The sequence below is a fragment of the Lepisosteus platostomus genome, chromosome 20, assembly GCF_059453375.1.
Source record: "Lepisosteus platostomus isolate fLepPlt1 chromosome 20, fLepPlt1.hap1, whole genome shotgun sequence".
Taxonomy (NCBI): domain Eukaryota; kingdom Metazoa; phylum Chordata; class Actinopteri; order Semionotiformes; family Lepisosteidae; genus Lepisosteus; species Lepisosteus platostomus.
In genome coordinates, this window is record NC_142630.1 from 6741180 (window position 1) to 6753332 (window position 12153).

Here is a 12153-nt window from a genome sequence, read left to right on the forward strand (position 1 = left end):
TTTCAGTGACCGTGTCCTGACAACCAGACCTGAGGTCCTGACTGTTTTAACTCGTGCAATCTAGTATGCATTAGCCCTTAAAACGACCAGGCAGATGGAGAAAACCTCAAATCCCATCAGGCAATTCGAAACGTCTTCCTGTCTGTGGGCCGCCTCCCCTCTTGGAACCAATCACATGCGGAGGGCTGGCTAATTCTTTGTGACATCACAATGGCAGGCCGAGCCGAGACTTTTCGAGCCTATCGAAGAGATAGTCCAAGGGAGGGGGCAAAACTCCGCCTTCCAGATCGCTACATTATACCAATTTTCTGCCTCTGCCTTGCTATAGTGTTACCTGGGGATTCCCTCCTTGGGTTTCATTCATTAGAATCCGTTCGGAATCTCCCACACATCCTCAGAAATAATCTCCAGAGTTACAGCTGCAAACCCGAAGAAAACGATTAAAATAAAAAAAAAGAAGATTGCTCTTTTTTATGCCTGATCTATTTGGATTTGGGGTTGCTGCTGTTACAGTAAAATGATTGAGAGACCCGATTCTGCAGTTTCCAGCATAGCGGTAAGTATATATATATATTTAGAAGCTTGTTGTTTTCTTGGTATTTCGTGCACACGATTCGTGCACTCCGGAGTCGGAGAACGGGCGCCTGACCGTGAGAAGAGAAGAGAACGCGGTGGCAAGGTGGCTGTGGCCAACAGGCAGACGGCACATCCTCCATTGCAGGCGGCTCACACGCCCCACCGGCCGGCCGCTCAAGAGGCGCCTTCCCCCCCTGGCCGGGGAGCGCGTTCGAGGCAGGCAGCCGCAGATGTGGTCGCAAAGCGGCAAGTCAGCGTGTCGCCGAACCGCGCTGATGGATGATTATTGGGCCCGGTGGTGGGGGTCGGTTGGAGCAGGATGAAGCGTCCCCGCCCCGCCGCCCCGTCTTCAGGCTAGGCGGTATCCATCACAGAAACATCCTGCTGACTCTCAGTGAGACAGTGGGCGACTCTGCGGGCTCAGCGTTCGCTTCTGCCGCGGTGAACCGAGCGCGTTTCCGCTCTATCGGGCAGATTAGGCAGCTGCGGACAGCCCCGCGTTTCGGCCGCTTGCCGGCGAAATCGCAGCTGGTGCCGGGGCTGGTTTGCCCGGGTGCCCGCGGTGGTGACAACCGGGGCGACCGCGAGGAGCCTCCCAGAGGAAGCGGACTGGATCCGGCTGCCAGGCCGCCTCTGCGTGGGAGACGACCGGCTCTCGCCAGACCGCGTCTTGCGGGGATTTTAGATGCGAGAGCTCCAAAATAAATCTTAAAAACGTTATTGACAGGATGTGAAAACCGAAATGACGGAGTCGTCACCATCCGAGCAATCAACACGGTTCAATTAAGTTTCTTTAAAACACGCCAGTACTAAATATTCGCTCTACCATTAAACCAGTTCTCGGGTACAGGTGGATTGGCGTGTTACAGCGCGCTTGATTTCAAGGCTCTGAACTCTGTTTTTGCCCTTCAGCAATGGGTGTTATTTTCTCTTAACCGTTTTGTCCATGTGTCTCGATGGGCCACACGCAAATCAAGTAAAAAACTTTGGGTTTGCTCACAAAGGTGTGCACTAGCTCCTATCCATTTGTACTAGATATGGCTGTGTTATGTTAACAAACATGTACCTATTTCGGAGTATCCCATGTCAAACAGAACTGGAAGTGCGATACTGTTGTCTGATGATTTTATTTGGGGGGGTCTTTAGGTAGGCTAATCATTGTTACATGCGATTTGTCAGATCGTCATGTGCGGTGACTTCTGTACTGAAAGAGGCGCTAGACAGTTATTTTGGATAGTCTCCTGTGAACTAATTCTCAGGGTCAGAATAATGTTCCTAAACTGTCTAATATAAGTTGCCCACTTCTGCGCCGAGAGCAGTCTACTTGCGCTTTGATATTTGATACATGGGGAAAAAAAATGAGGAACTCGCTTATGAGTGTGTCCATGTTTGTAAAAGACGTAGGGAGACTGGAGATCAGGTTTTGCAATTCTATTCAAAAATATTATTCCATATTTCATTATAGATAGATCACGCACACAATAGTAACAGAAATCAAATGGGATTAGTTTGGATACATGGAGCACTTAATTCATATTGAGCTTTTTAAAAAACAATTCGAAGTACATAGACTGGGTCCTTGAACGGCTTGTAAATGTCCCCTTTGTCGAGGGAGTTTCCCATAAATTGATCAGTGGAGATTTATTTATCTGTTTATAGTGGGGAATTAAGACGTTTTGGTTATCTTCTTGCTGAGGTCTTATTCCAGATGACATTCTCTTAATGTCGGTGGGCACAGTGCATTCCTCTAGTCTTCAGTGGCCAGGAAATGATATTGGAAGTTGGGCTGTTGTGTAGCAAGTGGGAGAGTTGGATGTCAGTCAGTTTGACAACAGGCTGACTGAATTCAGCTCGTCCTTACCACCCCTGACTCCCCCGTGCCACAAAGCCAGTGGTAGATGCCAAGCATTGACATAAAGGACCGTCTCTCCTGGCACTCAGTGAGCTGTGATGTATTGCATTCAGCCTGGGGCTCATTTGTACAAAACCCAGCAACAAAGGCACATTACAGAACAATGCATTGGTGAGAGGAAGTGAAACAGCATCTGAAGCCAAGTTCAAACTGATGAAGGTTTCAATCTGCTGTAAGGTATCTGTATTGACTGCTGACATTTGTGGCTATGCATGTCAGTTTGTGGCTTGTAGGAAGGAGCCATGAGACTTTTGAAGACCTTTAGACTTCCCTTAAAAAATATTTTGGATGGTTAACTATCACTTACAGTTGTGTGGGACCTGTTTCAAACTTTGTTATTGCAGAAAACAATGCCTGCCTGAATAGTGGCCTTTTGAGGCACAGAGATGTCCGTTAAGGAACAAAGTTAGTTATACCCGTGAGTGATTCCACTTTGCCATTCCAATACAGAGATGGCATTCAGAGTTCATTCAAATAATGGTGCAAACGTGCAAAACAAGCTGAGAAGACTAGACAGAAACACAGCTGAATCCACTACTACAAAACACATTGTCTTAGTGGAATCCAGAGATTATTGCTGTAGGATTTGAAATCCTCCAACTTTATAATTGTGAAGTATTTCAATGGTAAAGGGCCTTCTGGCAAACCAGGTAAGAGCCCTCTCTCATACACAGGTTATTATTTCATCTTATTTCTGTCAGCACTGACCAACTGATCGCCCAGAGTTTGTAAAAAAAAATTGCTTAATGGTCTTCATTGAACATTTTTCTCCTGGTGTGGTAGAGTGACTCTTGGGGAAAGTGTAACTGGTCCCTCAGAAATGTACTGTTCTGGTTTGGTAATGTGTTTGACACAGAGCACAGTACACTCAGTAATTGATTACTGCCACCTAACTCACTGAAGGTTTATTTAATTGCGCTTCATATCTTACTGGTTTCTGTTACTTTGCCACTTTGGTTAATTCAGCACTTTTGGGGAAATGCTCAACAAAAACATTTCAGTCATGGGATGAGATGGGTTTTGTGGTTAAAAATGACATAAATGCACTGTCTTGTCATTTACCCTGGAGTTAGTAGCGGTCACGATTCTTTATTACATTTTTGTAGCAGCTGATCTTGTGCACTTGAACAAAACAATACCCGAGGCTGAGCTTTAAAAGTGGTGACAGTTTTGAGTGACGATAGAATCTGACATTAAGGTAGTCCTGGGCCTCTTGAATAACTTTGTAGTAGTTTCTGATTTTAACAATAAACTTGTTTAAAGAATTCTTGGCTCTGATGTATAATTATTGTACCCAAAGGATACCACGTTATTCTTTGCTCTTGTTGTCCCATTACTATCTTGGTGTTGTTCTACATTGCAATGACTTGCTTATGATGCAAAATCTAATGTGAATGAGTCACATCTTTGCTTTCACAAATCCAAGCATATTTGTGGTCTGAAAACAACAGCAATGAAACATTCCATCAGGGCTAATGGTACTTGGATAGTTGTACCCAACCACAAAATATTTGTAAGCACATGAGTTTGGATAATTCATCACCTATGATTAATAGGTAGCAAAGTAAGTTGCAATTAAACCCACAAAACAGGTCTGGGTTTGATACCAAAAGGATCGTGTGCAGAGATGTCTTTTCATCCCAAGGTCTGGTGCAGAGGTATTCGATGCAAAGTCCCTAGTTTCCTGCCTTTAAAGACCCATCAGCATATCAGAAGGGGGCTTGCCAGGCCAGGAGGAGTGGGAGTGTATTGATTTTGACCCAGTGAGAAAGAAAGGCTTTCCACTCATGAGGGTCATGATAGTGGTAAGAAGGTGCTTTCAGAAGCCCCAGGGATTCTGTGTGTGCCCTGTCTTCCAACCTTATCTTCAGTTGTCAATTTCACTATTACAGCTGTTTGATAAACCTGACACACTTAATATTTCTGCAGGCCTGACAGATGTAAAAAAATAACTACCTGTGAGCGGGTGCATCCTTTCAGTGATCATATTTAAAGGATCTAAAATGTGAGGTTGTTTTAGCTTTAACTTAGTTTTCTTCCCCAGTGACTTAAGTTTCCAATAATTTTAATGCTTACAGTTCTTGCTGGCAGTTTTCCCCAAATGCTTTAAAATAAGTACTTATGTATCAACTACACAATTTTAAATAAATGTAGGATTTCTTCCACTTTTATACTCTTGCATTTTGGGGTCACCATCTGTTAATCGGCTCGGATTACTGGCCCACGACGGGGTGAGACGAGACTGAGGAGATGTGTGCTCATCCCGTTTTTAGTGCCTTGTCCCACTGTACTGCACTGCCACAGTTTTCCATCTGGAGGACCTACCCGATCACTTCACCCTGGTCTTCCTTGAAAATTGAAAGTTTCTATTTCAATAGCCAATGAATGACGTCCAGGCTCAATGTCCGAGCCCAGTGCCCAGTTCCCTGTAATTGATCTTCTCGATGTGCTAAATGCTGTTCCAGATTCCCTCAACCCATTTCATCCTGTGCCTTCAGCTGCAATCCAGGGTTAAGGTTAGTTGTACATTGTTCTGCACAGGGTTTATATTTTTAGGGCCTTCATTAATTAAGCTCAGTACCTGGCCAGTCTGTGCTCTTTAAATCAAAAATACAATGTCTTGTGGTGCCTAAGAGATTGAACAGGTATTAAGCTGATTCTGCCTGGAACATGTAGCTTGCTGGTATAAAAACTTGCTAAAGATTAAAGGCTTAATAAACTGGGATATGACTCATGGGTCTTGCTGTTCTTGTTCATAAATTGTATTTTTAAACCTGCTGGATTTCCTGTGTTTGATTTCATACTGTACCTGTAACATATTACAGCAAATTATTTACCGTGTTAATTAATGGCTCCAGAAAACTAAGGTCTGAAAAGCTTTTGTGCAGCTGATGTGAAAGATGTAGCACAAAGCGGACAATGTTAGGCACTGCCTTGTCTTCCCCAGGAACACCTTTAAGACGGATTTTGATTTGTAGGGCAGAGCTACCAGATAGCAGGCGTCTGCTAAGTTTGGGGTTTTAGTGGTGTATCACCAAGATTCTATTGTAAGGATGCTCATTTTATATCTGCCTTTGATATTGTGGCTACTGAAGTAATTCAATAAGAAAACATTCCCTTTAGTTAGTACATGAGTGAAGGAGATGGGCAACTGATCCTTCATTCATGTTGAACTTTAAGAAGTGAACTTCCCTCCATAAAGTCATTGGTATTAGAAGCAAAAACAGGGGAGGAGCATTAGAGAAAAGCCTCCACTTAATGTGCAGAATAGGGTGTAGAGCCAAGAGGCCACAAATATAGATCCAGACTCTGTTACATGTTGTTTGCGCATAGGAGCCTCATCGCCTTCTTACCTTCAGCCTGAAGAAGGTGGTGTGAGTCTGGCTTTGAGGATCCCCACCCATAATCTTTGTGACTTGCCATCTGTAGGAAACCGAATACTTTTATCTTCCCTCTGTCACGCATAAAATGTCACCCGTCGCAAGCAAGGGTTGGATGAGAGCTTTTGATCAATGTAGTTGATTATTACATTTATAGAGTGATTTTCATCTCGAAGGATCCCCAAGCCTTTTTACATTTAAAGGGGATACTTTATGACCAGGTAGTGAAGGTTAACATCTCATCTTAAGGACAGAACCTTCTACAGCACAGTGTTCCTAGTAACCATACTGGGACACTGGTTTGGAAAATGTGGCTTAGTGGGAGAGGTGTCATTTACTGGTCTGCCAGCCCCTTGGCAGTGACCTGGTTTTCCTCAGAGGTCTCCTGTCCCCATACTGGTCAGGCCCAGCCTTGTGTTGCTTCTTTGATCTATCCAAATCAGGCTAGATGCTGGCCAGGGTAAAAAAAAACAACAGATTTTTATGGATGAACCCAGAAGGAAAAAAGGAAAAGTGTTGGACTTGGAACAGTGCACTATGTTGCTGTGGGGGCAGATTGGAGTGGACTGGACTCTGAGAACTTGAGAGGTCATCTGATCTCACCAGGCTAGGGCTAAATGGCACTGTCATGCTTATAATTTAGTTCAGATGGCAAATATAATACAATATTCTCAGAGATTGTTTTTGCAGGTATCAAATCACAAGTGTTATTCAGGAATTCAAAGTTCTGCTTTAAAAATCTTATTACTTACCTGCTGATATGAGTCTTGTTAGTGTTGGAATAAAAAGAGGGACTCAGACCTGTTTAGACTTTTTTATACAAGACATGAAGATAATTACCAGGATTACGAGAGTCAAGTGATCTTGTTTGTTGCACACTTGGGGAGCAGATTCCTTGGATTATAAGTACAGATTGCTTTGGGCTGAGTAAGGAGTTGTGTGATTTCATCTCTGCGGTAACACAGCCAAACCAAAGTAATGCAATCGCACTGCTGTGGATGCCAGCATTTCTTTCAGATAAAACGTCTGTTAATGGTAACGCTCATGGTTTGTCTCTAGTGACATTTGTTTCTAAATGCCTCAGCTGTGACTGAGTATAACCCCTCTGCATTGTTCCTTCAATTTTTCAACCAGCTATACATCTTACACTCAGTTTCCTTCTACAGTAGGAACCATAACATGGCTCACCTTTTTGTTTTCTAAACATGTGTAGTGGGTCAGATTTAAAAACAAATGTGCATATTGTTCCAACAGCATTGATCCATGTCATAACTATATAAGTATGTATTTAAAAATGTATTCAGTTTGTAGATGATTACACTGTTTGACTGAAGGGCTGTACAGCATAGTATCAACCACACAGGGATGGAATCATGCTTTAGATTTAATACTTGAATAGGACCTCCTTTTTTGAAACTTGACACTAATATATATGTTGTTTTTTGATGCTTAGATTGCAAAGATTGTAAGTGAGAGGATGCCATTTGGCCTTTTAGAGTCTATTTGAGAATAAGTAAGTGATCTGAGGATCTCTACCAGCCATTTCTTCAAGGAAGCTGGGGTTTCACCTTCATCTACATGCTTGAGTGGCTTGATTTGTACTCCTACAACCTTCCATACTTCATGTTTGGACACCTTGTCTCCCCAGAATTACTTTGCTGTTGATACTGAAGTTCAATGGCTTGACTGTCAATGCCTTTGACATGGACATTGTTATTCCTTGGGAAATAACATAGTCAAAGACTGAGATGTGTTTGAGGATGTTGAAGAAATTCTGCCCAGTGGAGAAACCGCAAATTTGTTTCTGGGTTACTTCAAACTGCTGGTTCTGTGCAAATGTCGATGTGCTCTTCAAGGAATGATAAAAAAGACAGTATTTCCAATTGTTTGTTCACAGAAAATAAGCCTGTGGTTGTTCCGAAGTACTGCAATTTCAGATAAATGCAAAAACTGTTCTGGAATCACATTTCTTAGAGGAGACTTGAAATCAAAAGGCTTAAAATCACATGAAACCTATACTTTTACCAAACAAAAAAGAAAGTTTGATCCATACAAAAAAGTTCCTTTGAGCTGAACTGTACAGACCTGTTAATCTTTGTGAGCACCAGAGAACAACATCAGTGCCAGCAGCTTTGAACCTCTGGATTGTATTACCCCCATTGACTCATTGTTTTACTGTAACAATAAAGTAGATAAAAGTTTCAGAGTAAAAAATTCACTCTTCACAGACACCTGAAATTCCAACCGGCATTTAGTGCTTAGTTGTGAAGTACAGAGGCAAGACTGAAAGCTATGCCACTGGTGTATAGTACTGTAACACACATTTGTTGGAGCTGGTGTGTACAACTGTTAATGCACACTGTTGCTGGAAACGGAGTATATGACTGACACACACTGTTGCTGGAGTTGCTGTGTACGACTGTTAATGTACACTGTATCTGAAGCTGGTGTGTACAACTGTTAATGCACACTGTTGCTAGAGCTGCTGTATACGACTGTAGCTCAACATCTTGTCACTAGAGTTTATATATACTGTACTGCTGTAGCGAAACACTTTGTTATAACACAGACCTTATTGGAGCTGGTTTATAGTCCTATTAGAAGACAGACCTCCGCAGTTGGGGCTGGTGTGTACTTTATAACACATTAAAACACTCATGCCGTCCTGGAAGTCATAAAAGTAGATGAAATCCCCTCCCACTTAACCACCTATGAGAACATAAAAGTCAGTTCAGATACTGCACAGATGATGGTTTGAGAGCAGTCGGTTTGTGTTCACTGTTTCCATGGACAAAGTAAAGTTCATAACTTGCATATGAGGTTTTCCTTTAAAAAGTATTTTCTTCAGGATGGCGTACGGTATCAAAAAGGCTTTTGCAAATTGGATTTTTTGTGGTCCGAGTCAGATCCAATACACACATGCTGCTTGTGAAGCTGCTGTGTGCTTGTGGGAAAAGCCGTCACGTCTTCACCTGATGGTGCCACTTTCTTTGTCTTGCAGCAGAGGAATCTGGAGGGATATGTTGGATTCGCCAACCTCCCCAACCAGGTCTACAGAAAGTCTGTGAAGAGGGGCTTCGAGTTCACACTGATGGTTGTAGGTGAGTCCTTGATGCTTCTGTTTGCTCTCCATTCTACTGGTTTGCATGTGATATTAAGGTCATTGTCAACCAGTATTCAGCTGAGTTAAGGATGGTTCTTAGAGATGCTGATTACATTGTAAAATTTTATACCTTTGAAGTCTTTGTTTAGTTGGGGAATGCTTTGCTATTTTCACGGCATCGTCTGTCTGCATCAGGCTCTGTGTCATCCGGAGCTGTCGGAGTTTCTGTTTGCATTTGAAATTACCTTTTAGAGCTCACCTTCTTTCCAAAAAAGCTTAAACACAGACAGGAAATGTGTGCCACTCTCTGGCCCTCTTCAGCTGTGGGTACAGTATCTGCAGAGCAAACTCGTGCTAAGGTGCTCAAAAGAGCCAACTCTTCAAAGTTAAGAAGTTTCCTTTTCCGTTTGCCTGTGCTGATTTCCCTTTATACTGTATCACAGTGTTTGCTTTTGGCTGACTAATCTTTAATGAGGAGTCTGTTTGCGGTAGTCAAATGTTCTTTCTCATTCTTTCTACAGAAGCAGTGTCTCTAGCTATGCCAGTTACCTTACTTTTTATTTATTAAAACAACTTTTAATTAAGCGAAGAGCATGCAAACTATAAATGTTTTGCTGAAAATATCTATAGTTAGCAGAATTGTGGTTTACTATCTCTTACCCACTTCCTTCTGTAGATGATGGGGAAAAAATTTGTAACAGATGGTGATGTATCAGATCCACCTGACACCCTGGTTTCCTTTTCTACTGTCAAAGACAGGTCTACAGTCACATTTCTTTTAGATCACTGTTTTTATTTAGTCTCCTTGACTGCTTGCTGAGTTCAAATAGTTGAGGTTTTCGTCAAGCAAGGACATTACAATAGCCGCAACCATGACAGTATAATTTTACGTGCTGGAGGAAGAAAAGAAAGAAAGAAACAGCATTGAACAAGCCTGTTTGGAGCCAGTTGCTATTTAGAATCATCCAGCTAACTTTTGGGACACCTACATATTGTTGGCTGCCGTACTTTCACATTTGTTAGGACCACAAACCATGTTCATTTTTTTGTACCATTTTTGGTTTTACACACCCAGTAGGCCACCTCAGCTGGTGACAGGATATATTATTTTTATGACAAAGCACCACTACTAGTAAAGACCTGCCACTGAAGGCAGGTGTTAAGTGCTTTTTAAGAGCTCTGACCTACAGTCCATTTAGTACAGTGGCCCTGTGCAGACTCAGAATCAGCATTGTGTTAATACAATGTTAAAACGAAGCAGCAACTGCTCTGCTTTGCCTACTGCCTGATTGAAACACCTACTTATATGAAGCATTTGAAGAGGATCAGTAGTAGTTACCGCTACACACTATTAAGACCAGCAGAAAATCTGAAAACTTGCTACAGATGGATGAGATAAACAAATAGGATTCATATATACCAGTCAAGACATTTCTTCCTTTTGCTTTTATACAATTTTTCGACATGCTGTTTTGCGAAAGACCTTCTGCATGATGAAAGGAGCTGGTGTTGTGATGTTTGGCTTCATGCAGATCAATAGCCTAAGGATAGTGCGAAAGGCTGGAGCCAAACCTGCTGTTGAGCCCTAGCATTTCCCCGAGACTGAGTCTCTGTAATGCACACACTGGCCCGGCCCTAGATGAGCTCCAGATTTTTATTTTTAAAGCATGATCTCAAGAGCTCTCCGGAAGGAGGAACAAACAGTGTAAAGTTGTCATTTGGCTGTCCGTGCATTTAGTTAAAGAACACACAAAATGCAGATCCAACATTCTTCCCTTGTTACTCCTCCAGAGATGCATTTAACAGATGTGGCACATCTGGACATGAAAACCATGTGAAAGCAATGCGACATAAGGAAATGTATGCTCAGAAAAGCAGTCCTGTCCTTTATGTTAAAATCAACCGGTAAGAATGAGGCAAAGTGCAACCTTCTTTCTGTTACTTCCATTTCAGATTCCTTGTTCTGTTAATGTATTACTGTGCTTGTGTGTTCACATGACCCAGACAGTTCTTATCAGTAAAGCATGCCTAGAAAAACTGTGAGTTAACTACAACACCTCTCTCTTACGCTTCTATCAAACTGTAACATAGTGGGACTCGACTAAAACATGAATTCTCATTTTTTTTAAACTAAAGAAAAGTTCCTTTAGTATAACAAACATTTGATCTTACGTTCATAACTTAAAACTCTGATTGTGCTCGGCCTTGTCGACATGTGGTGTCATCAGGTTTTGGGCCACTTTGAATTTTGTGCTCTTGCTTTGCTGTTTTCTAACACTTTTTAACACATTTTAACACTAAATGAAGGTGCCAACTGTTTTGTGGCGTTTCTGACAAATTTCTGTGACATCTACGAATAGTTTCTCAGCTTTGGTCCGAGGCTAAGGAGAAAATGAAATGAAACCCTTTTGGCAAGTTGACTGTTTTCACGTGTTCATGGAGGCGACCTCGTCTCATGTGCTCACATCTGAGAACGCTGCCATTAAACATTGGGTTTGGAAGACTCAGTAGGCAGATGAGCATCAAATGTTTCTTCCAAGTGAGCGGCCTGAGGTGTCGTCACAAGGATAGCAGAGCTGTTCTGTGCTGCCAGCTGTCTGGAGTATTTTTCCTTGTACCAAGGCCTGGGTCTCCCTTCATTTGCATTGACTTCACTGTGCTCTTGTTCCCTTTAGATTCAGTTCTAGAATATTGCTGCAGGCTTGTAAGTGGCAGATAATTTATTCGGCTTGACAGTTTTATTTTTCTTTAATTATTGAAATCTAGACATAAATTAAAAAATGGTGCCTTGTATCCTTGAATTATACCACAGACTTCACAAACAGGTGTCTTTGCTATTCACTGTGTATTACAGCAGTAAGCTCTGCATTATGTAGTGTGCGATAACTGACAACACAATGCGTTGACTTTTTAAACTTTATGCCCCACTCTTTTTCTGTTTTCCTTCCTTGCAGTGTGTCAAAACAAAATTGGTAATCTTGTGTTCTCATTTTTACAAGCTCAGTTTATTTAACTTAAAGCCCATTCTATTGAATAACTTGAGACTTTCCACTGTGAACCATGGAGATGTACAGTACTCTTCCCTGCGGCCTGACAAAATTCCCTTTTATGTTATGTCAGTGTGCTGGAAGCCGTGACATTCGAACAGCCCTGTCTGCCTGGAGTTAGCTTCGGCAGCTGCT

The 12153-nt window shown here is 42.1% G+C and overlaps 1 protein-coding gene across 1 annotated transcript in view; it reads left to right on the forward strand.

Annotated features, from left to right (window-relative positions):
* Positions 1-267: 267 nt before the first annotated feature.
* LOC148644396 (septin-7-like) overlaps positions 268-12153 on the forward strand; it is a 69015-nt gene continuing 57129 nt past the window's right edge. Inside the window, exons 1-2 of the mRNA XM_088613915.1 lie at positions 268-556; positions 8870-8969. Coding sequence (XP_088470041.1) covers positions 518-556; positions 8870-8969 — 139 coding nt within the window. The 5' untranslated portion in view covers positions 268-517. The remainder of the gene's footprint in view (positions 557-8869; positions 8970-12153) is intronic.